Here is a 16069-nt window from a genome sequence, read left to right as displayed (position 1 = left end):
AAGTGGAATGTAACAAAGGATGAAAAGAAGCAGGGCACATGTCTCCTATGAACAGAGAAATTCCAAAGCTGCTCACGTAGGCCACCCTTCATTGAAAATTCAGTCTGTGCCAGTTAAATTGGAGTTGAAACGTCTTTACCTATTATTTTCTTCTTTGAAATTTAGTAAGATGTCCTAAAATGTTTACCAGTTTCATTTTCCGACCTACTTAATTAAATGGGCATTTATTTGACTCAAACAAATGGAAAGCCCAGAGAAGCCTGAATTGATTTCAGCAAAGGGGTGGGGGGATATTGCCCACGCTTTCTTTAAATATGCCTTTTTAATTTCTTTTTTGCCACAATAATTAACTTCAAGTGCTGAATGTATATCACAGTCATTTTGAAAAATGTATTATCAAAACACAATAGGAAGACCTGAAGGGGGGAAGAGACCACGTTTCCCCATAAAGATTTAAATCATTCACCTCAAGGTTGAAAATACCGCAGCTGAACAGAAGCATCCATATTTCAAGCAGAGCTCTATCAATTTTCCTTCCTTTCACATGTCTGTTTTCTGAGTGTAAATGTGGTGTTTAATGCACAAATGTGTTGTCTGTACATAAAGCAACGGCATCAAATTTATTGGGCTATCACAACGCCAGTGCTGCTGCTGCTGCTGCTGCTGTGCCGTCACCGGTTGACTCTGGCTATTTTTGATTTGCAGTAAATGACAGAAAGAGTGAATGTGAAAAAAGGCATACACACCTTTTCCCCGCATCTGCCGGCGCCACTTTGTGCACACACAGACATGCCTGGTGACAGTGACCTACATGGTCACCGAAGATGTGATATAATTTATGATATATATAATATATTGGATCCATTAGCGAGCATAATGAAGTAGTGAAATGAAAGGGTATTTGTGAAATCAGTTCAAACATCCTGCTCGGATTATGATTAAATGATTAATGAAATGCCCCTGCATAAGCATTTTCAAACAGTAATTCATGCGGCAGCTGATAAAATTCCCCCAATCATATTTCCTTCACTCATGAACCTTATCTCCACCATTTTATATAAATCACAGAAAAAACCCTGTCTGCTACCCGGCGAGCTACTTATTTAGATTAGTTATAAACGTACAGGAAAAGAGAAAATCTTCCCTGTATAAAATAATCACGCATAATTATATCCATAATTCAAGTTTGTGACAGATCCCATCTCCTTGTCCTGTTGTCCTCTACATTTTGGTCCGGCTTTATTTGAATTCTCCTAATTTTAATGATATAATTAACTATCAAAACACCAAAAAGAGCATAAAAAAAGCAACCAAGCAGAGGAAAGCTGCAGTGAGAAGAAATGGCATTAGGGCACTGGTGCATAATTTAGCAAAGGAATCCAACCTGAAATTCTTCAATCATTCCTCTTATCTGTGAGCTGTAGTTGGAGCAGACATGACCGTCATGAAATATTGAGTGTCATTCTTTGTATGTTAAAAGAAGTATTTCTTTTTGTTTTGCCGACTGTGTGTGTGTGTAATGCTTGCAGTATGCTGTTAGTTTTATGTTCAGTATTTGCTTAAATGTCACCAAATAGTCTCTATACTCTTTACTTAATTACCGCATTGCATCAGATATTTTCAGAACTTTTGTTTCTCTAAAAAGCTGCAGACGCCGAACTGACATCAGCTTTTTTTTTTTTCTGTGTTCTCTCTCTTTTTTCTTTTTGTTTTCCAGGCATCTTAACAATGAGCACGCCCTGGATGACAGGAGCACGGCCCAGTGTCGAGTGCAAATGCAGGTCGTACAACAGCTGGAACTGCAGGTATTGTCCCAGCGGTTGTTTTGATCCAAATATTTATGTGTCTTCTTCTGCTGACACTTCCTCAGTGTCTGCCGAACCCCTCCCTGTCTGTCTCACATCAGCCATGGGGTCACTCGTGGAAAGGGGAGAGGGGGTTTCGAGGGGTGCAGAATGAAACAATTTTGTACATTTGCTAGTAACCAGTCATTAAAAATGTGTTATGTATGCATGACAGCCAGGAAAAGATATATGAAGGGCCTGGGGCTAAGTAGAGAAGATAATTACATTTTGAATTTTACTGGGTTTTAAAGTTATTTATGACTTTTAACTGTTTGGCACCAACAATAAAACACTTGGTGAAGTGATTCGGCGGCGTCGTGCGGATCGGCGCTGAGTGAGTTAAAGGAACAGAAAGGTTATTGTAGCAAAGTACAGAAAACTGTTGATAGAGTAATCAGTAGTTTTAATACCATGTCCCTCATGAATAATCTTTAATGTCCTTTTTCTGCCAGAAAGAAAAATATGCATGCGTACATTAGGAATGCACTTATGGAAAAGACTTGGTTCACTGTCATTCCATTATGGGGGCTCTGTAATGGCCAGTGAGTCATATATGTGAGTGTGTTTGTGTGGCTGCGGTGTGTTAAATGGCGAACATGACCACTGTGCTAATTTAAGGTTGCAGTTATTTATTCATATTTTAGCAGGAATAAAACTAATCATTCCGTTAAACAAGTATTTTTTTACTAATTGGCTTCTGCTACAGTTGCAAAGCAAACACAGCATGGATCCAGTGTAATGTATTCCAGACTATACGCAGCATTCACTTGCGGTTCACATATTAGCCACATAATACCTCCGAAATGACTGATAATGAGCATAAAACAGTTGTGGTTTACAGGATGTTAACTTTAAACAATGAGATTTTAGTTGCCCAAACATTGCACCATGCCAATGTCATGTTGTTTCCGCTCCGGTGGTGTATTATCCAGAGGGATCGAGTGAAGGTTTATCAGACGCAGACTTCCTCTGCATGCAGCCTGTCACCATAATTTAAGCTGGCAGTTAAGACAGCGCTGAGTTTTAGACAGGTAGAAAGGGCCTGAGCTTGTTATTGGCAATGAGACACAGTATATTTTAACACTGACTCGGAGACTGTAGTTAAGATTGTCTGAGGTGCAGGTTTGACAGGTTCCAAAAAGCATTGTGAAAACAAATAATTAGATGGTCCCAAAAGGAGAAAAAGAAAAAGGTCGACTTCACTACAAAGGGTTGCGTGGAATTAATAAAAATACAAAAATAGATTTTCTTCTGCGTTCATAAAAAATGCATTGTTTTCTTCTTCTGTCTCATTACAGTTAGCGAAAGACAAAGAGCGTCTGCAAGCTATGATGACGCACCTTCATGTCAAGTCCACGGAGCCCAAAGCCACCCCACAGCCGGTGAGCAGCAACCCCGTCATACATCTCTCTCTCTCTTGTCCCTCCCCCCATCCTTTTGTTTGTCTTAATTGGCACACATGTATTCATTAATCCCTTCCTCCATCTTCTTATTTATCTGCTAAATAAAAACAGCTGTTCTCTTGAGGGAGGCAGTAAATATAGTTTGGACCACATCTGCTGACATCCGAGATTCAATTTGGTGTCTGTGATGAACTGAATGCACACTGTGTAATGGCCTCCGTCTCAGGCTCAGAGAACCGGGTGCCTGAAAAGATGAGAAAGCACAGGAAAGTGAAATAATATTATATTTTCTAAATACACAAAATGTTTTCTTGCTGCTTTTTAAGGCTAAGTTGTTCCTGCCAGATGATATTATAATATTTAATAAAACACAAACCAAAAAAAAGCCATGCTAATATGTGTAAAATGTAAAAAAAAAAATAAAAAAAAATATTTCTACAAATAAAAAAAAATCAATGAAGGTGTCAGTTTTATTAATTTAGAATGAGTCTGTAAATAATTATTAATGTACTGATACATGGTAGTGCTCTTATATCTTGAACGTGATGCTAAGAACGCTGGCTGATATAAAGCAGTGCCATTTCAAAGTACAGGTGTTGGTCGCACCTGATTGTGATTTTCATATTAATTTAGTGTGATGACAGACACCTCCCTGAGGATATGTCAGTCCTCGTTTATAGGGTTAAAAAGTTGTCAGGAATCACCCTCAGCCATCCTTACAATAATTATACTAATTAGTAACATATGATCTGAACAGAGGCATCTTGGTTCAAGGGGAGGGGAGAAAAATCTCAACAGCATTTCTGGCTTGAGATTATTCTTTTTTTTGAAGTGCTATTTGAATTGCGTTTGAAAGTCAGCGCCAGCATTTGCAATGGAACTGTTTAGCTTTGTTTTACTAAATTTGGAAAAAAAAAAATGAGAAAAGGAACACATTGCCTTAATTCCAAAAAGGAAAAATTTTGACTAAATGCTAAACAATCAATTTATTATCTTCTTGACACATTCCAAACATTATACTTATCACTCTGGATGTATGCTGTGCCATAAAGCCTCCTGACTAATCCCTATCCTATAGGGGCAAAGGCTTAACATATGGCATTTAAGTGTCGGCTCTATTTTGTCATGTTTAAGAGGGGGCCTCACCACCATATTTCAGTCTGTATGACAGTTCATTCGCGGAGCCAAATGAGCAAAGATCATTTTACTGCAGGGCGTGAATGTGAAATCATGCACACACATGCACACGCAGACGCACAATATACATGCAGGACTCCTGTCCCTCAGCGCACTGTGCAGCTTGGATCATTTATTTACAGTCAGAGGGATGGCTATTGACATCCAGAGGCTGCTTGTGCGCTCCACACAGCGCAGCCAGTCAACATAAAGGGCCTGGAGATGTTGAATGACAATAAGCTGTCTTTTAAAGCTGCGCCTGTGTCACACACTCCCGATTGTGTAGATTAGAGTGCAAAACGAGGGCTCTGACACGGGGACATTTGTATATGAAAAGTGGTAGGGGCGGCAGATAGCATCTTGAGTTCGCTACCTCTCCTCTCTCCCCGGGGCCCGTGAGAATGGCTGTGTCAGAGCTCAGCGTTAACACTCTCAAGGGGGCGAGCTGGGATTTGTATTCAAATAAATAGACTTCCATTCTCCGGAGCCGCTTTGCCTGCTGCGAGCTGCTATGAAATGCTATGATAAATATGTCTGACTTCGCCTGGGTGAGTGGTGGACTTACACAGGTCAGGGCTCACGGTCCCGCTGAGGCTTTAGTGAGATTGCAACATCAGAGGTAGCCGCAAAGAAGATGCAGAATGAAAGTATTCTCAGAACTGACTGGAAATAGAGTCACTCTGAGAGAGAAAAAGAATGTGTTCTTCCAGTAATTGCTAGTTCTGCTTTTCCACTGTTCTGTGCTGTTGCATATAAAAAAGGCATGTATAAGTAGCCAACTGTCACAGCAAAGTAGCTCAGATGAACTTGCTGGTTTACATTTAGTTATAATTAAAGACAAACAAACTGATACGGTGCATTCACAGCGTCAAATGAATAGGATTCATTTTATTTTCTGAGGTGGATGGGGGCGGGGGGGGGAGGACGATCAAAACAAAATGTGCCACATTAGCAATGCGTGTTTCTGTGTGTGCATGTGTGTGTTTGTATTTTCCTCTGTGTGTGTGGGTGGGTGTATACACACGGTGTCACTAAGCATTCTTGTCAGAAATCTGACCTTTTACGCCATACATAATTAAGGAGGGACTTTTTGTTTATTTTCTTTAGCAGCTTGCCGAGTCAAAGCCAGTATAATTAGATCACCAATTACCATTTAATTAATTTCAGTCTGAAGTCTCATTTTGTCTAGGCACTGGAGTGAGCCCAAATGGTGAGGCAAACAAAGGCAAGGCTATTACCAGCCTGTCTGGCCTATTGTTGAAGCCTCTCTGTGTTTATGGCCAGGGAATATGGATGAAACATGAAACAAAGCCTGCTAATCCACAGGAAGAGAAGTCAACACCGCAGCCCCATTCTATTGATAGCATTGTGTCAGAAACACGCAAACCCAAGTGTAATTTATTTTGTTCATGATTTAGAATAACACGTCTCCTGCTACTGTTGCTGAGGACGTAGTCTGCATTTGTGCATCCCTGCAGAAATCCAAATTATTTGGGAAGACTCTGCCAAAGAGGCAGAGTTCAACATTCGAAACGAAAATAGACATTGTGAAGACTCGGACACTTGTCTGTTAAAATGGGAGATTCAGAAAACACTAACGTCACATATTTTGGTGAGAGCACTTTGCAATGTAATCATCTGAGACGGTCTTTTTTTTTTCTGTAAAACAATTTGTAAAATAAACTCAAATGAAACTAAAGAATAATGTCATTTCAGTACCATTCAGGGAACGTCAATCTCAGATTTCTGATATCTATAATATAGCTGCAGGTACTGAGTGTTAATAATGTGATTAGTAATTGGGTGACTGAACAGGATCTATGTTTTTGTGTAGAGTCAGATGTGAAAAGCTATCATCACCCCACCGCCATCATCAGCACAAGTCAGACAATTGATCCCTTGTAATCAACATGTGATGTCAAAGATGAAATGTTTCCTACCAGCACTGTCCTCCTTTTCTCCAGCTCTTTATTTCGCTTTCTGTATTTTTTTTCCTTTTTCCTCTTCTCACAGTCCAAAGTCATGTTTAATTTGGAAACTGGCCTCCTTCGGCAAATTAGCAATTAGAACAATTTTGCGGGAATATGTATATGTGTCATTAGTTTTCCTGCCAATTAATAGCTAGAGCAGGGGGTCAGGCTAGAATTTTCCACTTGACTGCTGCTCCAGTATGGAGGCTTGGCACTTGGCTCGAAGCTGCCACAGCTGCTGGAAGCCATGCTATACCTTTGGAGCACTTGCCGTAATTAGTTTACCTTGTAGCCATTATTACTTAAATCCCTCCTTCTCTTTAGCACATCCAGCCCAAACATGCACACAGACCTCAGTGGTGAAACCAAATATTCTCTACGTACGAGCGTCTGCGGAAATACCGTGGGTCCGTCTTTACCATGGTCATCATGGCCTGATGATGGAGGTCAGTCAGATACAGTAGTTAATCATCAGATCACCTCCGTAAGCAGCTCCTAATTAGAGTCCTCACAATACAATTTCAGCTTGTAATTAGCCCAGATTGGCTTCTTCCTCTGGCTGCCTTATTAGCAGGGCTGCTCAGCGGTAGGTGAGAATCTCGCTGTCATTTTTCAGAGCTGTACAGGCCGCCCATCCTTCCTTCACAACTCAACCCTCACCGGTTACCATGCTGGAGACCCACAGTGTGTGGAAGAGGTGGGGGTGTGTTGTCCAAATTGGACAAAAGATTAAACAAAGGCGGCGAAACAGAGAGCTGGGGACAGGCCTGACATGGCAGCGAGAGAGAGGGAGGGAGGACAGAGAGCTGGGCCTGAAAAATAGAGGAGGAGGAGGAGTAGAGCGGAGGATCGGGGCTCCAGGGTTGTTTTCCAAACATTTAGCGAACATTCATGGATCATCTAAGGGCCCGCCTGCAATTAGAGAGGAGATATGCATAGTCAATGAGGCGTCTGAGACACAGGGGTAATTAGAGGACTAACTGAGCTCTGTCTGTCTGTGTTTCTGTTTGTTTGGTCTGGTTTCCTTTTCGCAGCTCAACCTAGTGTCCAACGTCACATTGTCCAAGTCGGCCCCCGAGGCGTCTCCTCCGCTGAGCCTTCCGCAGACCCCCACCACACCCACGGCACCCCTCACGCCCCTATCGCAGACCCACTCTGTCATCACAGCCAACAGCCTCCACAGTGTGGGCCCTATGCGACGGCGCTATTCAGAAAAGTACAACATGCCCATCTCTCCAGGTACAATGTGCACACTCAGTAGCATGTACAAACACATACACGGAGCTGCACACTCGCCTGTCACTCCTCACATGTATACGTATTTTAACTGTATATACACACAGCCATGTGATTGAGCTGCAATTTGTGTCATGAGCCACTAATTGAAAATTACTGTTTTATTCCACATTGACACAGTTTATGTCTCCCTGTGTACAGATATCAGTCAGAACAAAGAGTTTTACATGAATGCAGATGTTAGACCGCCATTCACGTATGCCTCACTAATAAGACAGGTAAGAAATACGCTTTGTTTTTAACCTTTTGATGCTTGCAAACCATGTTTCTGATCTTATGAATGGAACCTTTGACATTCTCAGGAAATACAGCAGATACATTCAGCTGTGTAGAAACAACTTTTTTTTCCTCCAGTTCTTGTTATATTCAGGGCAGATAAAGCATCTTCAAATGACTGCATTCGGGATTGAAAACACAGCCACATACGACAATTTGGTTTGATTAAGCATTTCGGTGGCTGTGATTATTACCAAATTCATTTCACACAACAGTAGGGATGAACCTGTTTTAAGATGGCCAGTCAATTATCGCTCGACCACAGTAATCTGGGATCTCAGGAATTAATCTGAGCCGTCCATAATTGCTGCCCTGTAATCTGCCTGAGAAATGTTTTCGCTTGCCCTTCATTTACACCCACAAAAGAAAATATATTCAAATCTGTCGTTTTGAATAAGAAGTGCGTTACACTTCTGGAAACGGAGTACACTGTACGTAGACAGTTTCTTTCCTGTTGTCTGTGTTTTCCTCAGCAGAACACACACAAACCTGCATGCCTCTTGTGAATTATTAATCATTTTGTGAAGGGAGCAAAATTGTAAATGTTTGTTTCTGTCACTGTTCCTCATCCAGGCAATCCTCGAATCTCCAGAAAAGCAGCTAACACTAAACGAAATCTACAACTGGTTCACACGAATGTTTGCATATTTTAGGCGCAACGCAGCAACATGGAAGGTAATTTTGCTTTTCCTTTAGTCTTCAAAACCGCACCAGAGAATAAGGAAACACTGTTTTGGTGTTAGGGAGCATTAAAAATGATAGCCAGGCATAATACCTAAAAATGAACCTTTACCCAAATACAAAACAATACCCCCACTTATTCAGTCCAAATGAACCACCCCTTAAACAAACATTAATCGCATAGAACAGCCAAGGAAAGGAATATGTGCATTTCTGTTTTTAAAAAAATAGAAAAATCAAAAAAAGAAAGAGGGAGAAGAGAAAATAAAATCTCCCTGTAATATGTGGGGATGTTCTGGTGGTGGGTGGCATTAGTTTAACATAGCGGAGCTCTGCCAGTGACTCCTGGCTGAGCCCCTCACACTCACTTCAGAAGGGAACACTGTGTTTTCCAGGAGGCCACAAACACACACACACACACAGACACAGAGAAAACAAAAAAACACACAAAAAAACTGGAGACAGAGAAAGTAAGATTCGAATTAGCAGCAATAAAGCACCGAGAGCGACTTCTAAGCTGATCATTTACAGCTTCACAAGACCCAACACACACAAACATCGCCACCACCCAGCTCTTCCATCAGCTCCCACACTTACTGACAGCCCTTCCATAGGGGCACATTGGTGCTATAAACACCGAATTCCTGTCTCTACACACACACTTAGTACATACACATGCACTCAGCAGAGCTCCTGGAATAACAAAAGGATGATATATGTAGGTCTGCCTTCATGCCTAAATTATTTTCAATTGAACCCGGGGTTTAAAGTTGTGGTAACCTTTTTTTTCCCCCCCTTCACATTGTAATGGGAAAGCCAAAATGAATGAAAAATGTTCTGGTCAGTAAAGATATTGTGAATAAAATGTTCTGTTCCTACATTTCATTCACTTAATTTGTTGTGACCGATCAGAAAAGGCAGCGTTTGAATGATAAGAAAAAGGGATGTTACCGTTTTAACACCATCGCCATGGCAACCAGTAAATATTTGTGTTGTTTAAGTCATTTGAAACTTAAGGACCATTTACTGCCAATAACCTTTTGGTTTATTTATTGTTTTCATTCAGGTTTCATCCGGTGCCTGTCAAAATATTTCTTCTTTGAAATGCTGTTTTTTTTTTTTTTTTCTCCTCCTATGAAGACATGTTTACTGTACTGATAGAAACCTTTTCTTTCTCTCTTTGTTTCTACACCAACTGCAGAATGCAGTCCGGCATAATCTTAGTCTTCACAAGTGTTTTGTGCGAGTAGAAAACGTAAAAGGGGCTGTGTGGACAGTCGACGAAATAGAGTTCCAAAAGAGACGGCCTCAAAAGATCAGTGGGTAGGTTTGGCCTTTTTTTGAGCGCTGACTAGCGTCTGTCTCACCGTTGACTGATGGGAAGAGGCTCCTGCCGCCGCTGCTGCTGCTCCATCTCATTGTCTGTGTGCCATAACGTCCAAAGTCCCTGCTTGCTTTGGCGTGCCTCTCCTTCATGCTTTCAGAAGCCTTTTGGTGATGCCTCATAACCCACAATGGCTTTTTTCATTTTGATCCTCACCCTCTCCCCTCCTTCCCCGTGTCTGTCTGTCTGTCTGTCTGTCTGTCCGTGCCCTGTCTGTCCTGTCGATCACTGCATCTGCATCTGGCTGCTTCCTGCTGGTTTGCTTTCCCAGGGTGCCGTTCGCACCAACCTTTCCCTGCATAAGTGCTTTGTGAGAGTAGAGGATGAGTTTGGGTCCTTTTGGACTGTTGATGATGAGGAGTTTAAGCGCGGCCGCCACATACAGCGAGGCCGCCCTCGGAAATACGCCGCTGATGAGAACTTTGACGAGCTGCTCGTACAGTAAGCACTTCCGCCTGCCCTGCAAACTCCAGTGGCCCCCCCCTCAGCCCCACCTGCATGCCCCCCCTTCCCTCTTCAGTGTTGCCATCATGCTTTTTGTGTTAAGCTCGCCATCCATCATGCTTTCACAAGATCTGCCTCCATCAACCTGTTCTTCCTTCCCATGAAATGCAAAGTGTTGAAGATAGTTGTGTGGTATTGTCAAGTGATTGAACATCTTAGAACTATAGCCTTAATATCCACATTACTACACCAGTAAACTTGTTTAGTTCTTATACAAAGTGCATTGATTTCTTTTTATGAAATACGATACTGTATCTGTGGAATGCAAGCTAGGTGAGACATGAGTCTGTGGTTGTAATTGAATTTTTCTGTTTGCAGAAGTCCAGCCTTAGTGAAGAACATTCAGACCAGCTTGGGCTATGGTCCGACCCTCTCTGCTGCCTTCCAGGTAAAAAAAATAAGTGACTTCATCTCGTCTTATTCAGAAGACAGTAAGAAAGTCTTTCTCCGTCTCCCAGTCACTTAGTCTTTGTTTTTAGGGGAATGTACCAGTATGAAAAGAGTGATGGGCAACTGAGAAAGTGCTGACAACTCTCTTCCGTTTCACATTTAATGCTTCGGGCTTTGCTTTTCAGGCTTCAATGGCAGAAAACAACATACCTCTATACACTACTGCTTCCATTGGAAGTCCCACCCTCAACTCCCTGGCCAACGCTATCCGTGAGGAGATGAATGGAGCGATGGACCATGGAAACAGCAACGGCAGTGACAGCAGCCCGGGACGCTCGCCTCTGCCAGCTATGTGAGTGGCACACACGCTTTCTATCACCACTTCAGTTTGTGTAAGAGAAGTGAAGAAAGGAAAAGAATTTTGGCTGCTTTTTTCCCACGAGACAGAAACCCTCCAAATAGATGTAGACAGAGAATAATTTCAGTGCCCACCCAAAATGCTCTAAAATTGCCTAATACATGGCGTTAGATCAGACAGACACGGTGCCAGAGGGACAGTAAATAAAGCAGAGAGGGGATGATATTGGAGTGGGTTGTGGGGTCATGGCCAGTGCTGTGGCAGGCCTCCCTGCAGAAAAGGAAACTCCACCTTTTCGAAGCTTCCATCACCAGACCGGCCGGGAAGAGAAGACCGGAGCCCCTCTGTTATTTTAACAGCAAGTTTATGAACTCCCCTTTATGTGTCCTGCTGTCTGTCTGAGCCCCGCCATAATCAGCATTCCAGTTTGTTAAAATATTTACAAAATGCCAGAACGCCAAGTGACAGAGCTGCTGGCTCCGACACGGTGCAACATGAGCTGCAACACATTCAGAAACGCTTCTGAGCCTCTGAAAGAAAAACAACACAAAAGCATAATTAGTCTGGAGGACATCATCCAAGATTCTCATGTAGGAAAGTTGTGGTCGGCCTGGAAACCGCAGCTCCCCATTCACTTGTTGTATAGGAGTGTCTGCTAAGTTGTTTGAAGCCTAAAATAATACAGCACACGCTGCATCGTTTCCAGATGTGGGGGCAGACCACCGATGTGCAGCACGGGTAGACTCAGGGATGGCCTCCTGAAATGTCTGAGCTTGGGGGAAATTCTGCCTGAAAACAAAAAAGGTGCAGTAATGAGCTTCTGGCCAAATGGAGGAAAGTGCCATCCCTAATCACTGTGAACATAGCTCTGAGCATGGCTGTGGAACAGGAAAGGCAGAGACAGGATGGGTGTGCTGGCCTAAAGGCAGCCTGCTTCTCCCTCTGCCCCTCTGCTTCTATCTTTAGGCTGATAGAGCTCACATCTCCTTCTCCATAATTATGTCTATAAGCTTTATACAAGTACAAAATGAGTTAAATCTGTTTTCTTTTGCTTTTAAAGAACGTTATTCTCTTATTAACAAAACATACCCAGCCTTTTATTTCCTATGGATCAGGCATTAAACGTGGTGTAACGCAGCAATTAATATGCGTTCCATCGCTGAAGTCTGAGAGAATAAGCTGTGAACTAATGTGCAAAAACATCCCTGTTTTTCTGTGATGCTTTGTCTCACACGGTTCCAACTACAAGTTCCTCACCCCTGTTAGCTGTGTAACATGTGTTTTCCACATGTGCCAGTGAGCTGCTGGTTGACAGGACGCAGCTTTTTAACACGGCGAGGAAACCAGAGCGCTGCTGTTAAACAGCCAGACGAGAATCAGGTATCCAGAGAAGGCTAATTATAAGCAAAGTGTAGAATCAGCATGCAGTTCAATAGCATAATAATAACAATTTCATGTCTGCCCTGCAGCCACAGAGTCAGACCTGAGGCAACGGCACTTGTGGAGTTACTTTGATGTGAAAATGATAGAAAAGCTGACTTTACTTTTTCCCCCTTTTTATAATTTACACCAAAATATGTCAGCTCATTAGCATACGAGTGCCTCCATCACAATAGTTGCAAATCACACAAGACATCCTGGTGTGAATAAATCAAACGGGGGGCTTTGGTGATGAAGAATGTACCAGTTGTCCCTTGTTGTTGTAGTAAATGAGCCCGGCGCCTCATCCTGACACCGCTCTACCTCCACTACAGCAGCCTGGCACCGCAGGTTAGAGCGGCAAGTCCCCTGCAGCTGCTCATAATGTTTTTTTTTTTCCTCCTCTCCTCTCTGCCACAGCCAGGCCTCGTCTCCCCCCCTGCGCTTTATTCCTGCTCTGTTTCTGTAATGAGAAATTTGGCAGATCTCATCTCTTTAGTGGCTCTTTTGCCCAGGCTGTGAGCTGGGGGGGCTCATGTTTTTGCCTTGTTTACAAGTGACAGCGTTATTATTCTCATAAGGGCTCTGTTTCTTATCACGGTGTTGTGCCGAGTGCGCTGCTGCCGCTCTGCTCGCACGCCTCTCCTGCCAGCGCTTTTCTTCCCTTATTGACACTTGGTTGAAAATATGCATTAATTCTGGAGTTTAAAGCATGTATGGCGGTGTCTGGTCGCTGTGTTTGCTTGAAGTTGATTAATGATAGAAGCCGGCTCGGGGTCGTCCTCTGGAGACCCGCCTCGCAGGTTGTGCATGTTAACGAGCAGGAAGGGGAACACACAGCGCGCCGCTGATCCTCCGCCACCAGGAGGCTGACAACGGCAGCCCACTCGCTCCGCAGAGTCCATTCTCTCCTCTCCTCGTCTCACGTTGTTAATCTTCCTCATTTATCAATTCTAAGTGAATACCCTGTTGTCGGTTGCCATGAAAATAAAAAAGCCCGCAGCTTTGCCGGGATTGGAATACCTCAAAAGAAAGCTGAAATTATCATCAGCACCAGTGAGGCTCCCGCTCAGAGTCTCACTGAAGCCAGACATTTGTTTTTGTTCCCCTGCTTCCTTCTTTCCAAACAGAATCAGCGCAGGTCGCCATCACTTTGTGCCTGCGCGCGCGTGTGAAAGGTTAAGAAAAAAAGAAAAAGTTAAGGATAGCAGAAAAACTGAAGCTGTGCTTGTGCTCTGGTCTCCTCCTCCTCCTCCTCCTCCTCCTCCTCCTCCAGGCATCACATCAGCGTTAAGGAGGAACCACTGGACCCCGAAGACCACGAAGGGCCCCTCTCCCTGGTAACGACTGCCAATCACAGTCCGGATTTCGATCACCACAGAGATTACGACGACGACCAGGGCCACGACGACATGCTGTAAAGGCTCGAGCGCCGCCCCGCCCCCCCCCCCCCCCCCCCCCCCCCTCGCCCTCCCCAAGCCTCAGCGGCCGAGGCAGTCTGGGTCATCTGGGAGATGGAAACGCTCCGCAGATAACAAACACTGAACTGCAGTCTCAGCCACTGATGACAGCTCTCAAATGTCTCCGAGTTGACTTTTTAGTGCCATTACAATACATAGCAACACACACACACATAAAAAACACAGCCCTACATGAGGGTGCTTTTTTTTTTTTTTTCCTCCTGGTTTCTTTCTACTTTTGATTTAAGTAACGCTTAAAAAGTGAACACAAACTTCCTTTCTACTCGTGTGTTGGACTTGTTTGGTACGTGGGGGGGGTGGCGGCGGCGGCGGCGGCGACATCTGGGAGACCCTCGCCGTGCAGCCGGGGACGGACTGCACTCAGCGGACTGCAAGAGGGGTTACCTCCCTCCCTCCCTCCCCCACTCCCCTCCCCAACCTCTCTCAGACACACACATCTGACCATAACGTGAAGAGAGAGAGAGAGAGAGAGAATGACTGACGTTTAATTTACACCGTGTGTTTGTTTCAGTGTGTGTGTGAGAGAGAGAGAGAGTGTGTGTTCATTGTCACTGCCTTCAACACTTCTCATTGGTTTCCATAAAGGATGGGAGGGATTTCTCTGGGTGTATTTTTTGTTGTTAGGGGGGGTTGAAATGTTCTAAAATATCAACATAATGTGTCTTCTCCATCATTCAATGCTGTCGTTAATGTTGCATCTATTTTTTTTTTATTATTATTATTATTATTTCTTCAAACTGATCAGACCTCATGCCCATGCTGTGGAGATTCTGTGTGGTCAGCACTTGATGATGAATGTTTATGATTTCCTTTCATGTTGTTCTTTTCACAAAAACAAACAAAAAAAAACAAAAAAAAAAAACAGACGCACGAAGAAGCAGAATGTCAGATACCAAGTAGTATTTTTCTGTCATTTATTCCACAATCTTCCAAAAAAGAAAAGAAAAGAAAAAAAAAAGTCACCACTCTGATGTGTAGCCCACCTCCTCCTCCTCTCCCCTCCTCACCTCCTCCTCCTCCTCCTCCTCCTCCTGCTCATGAAGTCCATTGGCAATGCACTACTCATAATGAAGGCTCTCTCCACGCATCAATGAAGTTTAATTTAAGATGCGAATGAATGACAGAGAAATCATGCAGGTTATGATTTATCCTTATGAAATTATACTTTAAAACAGCCCCTCACGGCAGAGCATGCTGAGCCGCAACAGAATTTCTGATCACTTACAAGCTCCGGGTTTTTTTTTTTTTTTTTTTTAAAGCAAAATGAAAATGTCAGGTGTGCACCGGCGAGATAATGATTTAGACCAACTAATTGTGATTCCTGAACACAACTGTCATTGTTAATCAAACGCGTCTGCTTTTTCCACGCTTGTAATTTCACCCAGTGCTTGAAGATAAACGTGCATTCCCTGTCGTTTTATTTGTATCACGCGCATGACTACTTTTGAGTTTTGAGTGTTAATAATTGCACCACCGGATGAAATGCTCTTTTTTTTTTTTCCTTTCATCAGGGGAAAAAAACGATCCTGCAATAAGACCTAAACATTGCACATTCCAGCATTTGACAGCCATCGTAAAAGGGCCCAAAACATACATTTTTAGGGAGCTGTGGATACCTCGACGTTCGATGCCACCCAAAAAGCCAATAGTCCACGACGTTGAACCGAGTGGAATCCACGTTGTGGGTTTGTGATGCAAAAAAAATCCAACTATGGTAAAGGAATTAAATTTTAGAGAATTTGAAGACTGCAATCAACCACTTCTTCTTCTTCTTTTAATTTATTGTTAGTTTTATGACTATTTTATTTGGCTTTTTTTTTAGTTGATGTGTTTTACTATCTTGTTCTGTGACTACCAAAGATAAACTACAAAGTCAATGTTGTGTGT

General features: G+C 43.0%; 1 protein-coding gene across 8 annotated transcripts in view; it reads left to right on the top strand.

Moving 5' to 3' along the window:
* The window catches only part of foxp1b (forkhead box P1b), a 146242-nt gene extending 131597 nt beyond the window's left edge, over positions 1–14645 (top strand). For all 8 annotated transcript variants that reach the window (XM_008279241.1, XM_008279244.1, XM_008279243.1 and 5 more), the window contains 9 exons: positions 1718–1805; positions 3143–3226; positions 7428–7632; positions 7831–7907; positions 8539–8640; positions 9848–9969; positions 10853–10922; positions 11110–11276; positions 13978–14645. In XM_008279241.1, the coding sequence (XP_008277463.1) occupies positions 1718–1805; positions 3143–3226; positions 7428–7632; positions 7831–7907; positions 8539–8640; positions 9848–9969; positions 10853–10922; positions 11110–11276; positions 13978–14122 (1060 nt within the window). In that variant the 3' untranslated portion in view covers positions 14123–14645. The remainder of the gene's footprint in view (positions 1–1717; positions 1806–3142; positions 3227–7427; positions 7633–7830; positions 7908–8538; positions 8641–9847; positions 9970–10852; positions 10923–11109; positions 11277–13977) is intronic.
* Positions 14646–16069: the final 1424 nt, after the last annotated feature.

The sequence above is a fragment of the Stegastes partitus genome, unplaced genomic scaffold (genome assembly GCF_000690725.1).
Source record: "Stegastes partitus isolate 25-593 unplaced genomic scaffold, Stegastes_partitus-1.0.2 Scaffold150, whole genome shotgun sequence".
Lineage (NCBI taxonomy): Eukaryota > Metazoa > Chordata > Actinopteri > Pomacentridae > Stegastes > Stegastes partitus.
Note: the sequence above shows the minus strand (reverse complement) of the source record. Positions and strands in the feature narration are given on the sequence as shown.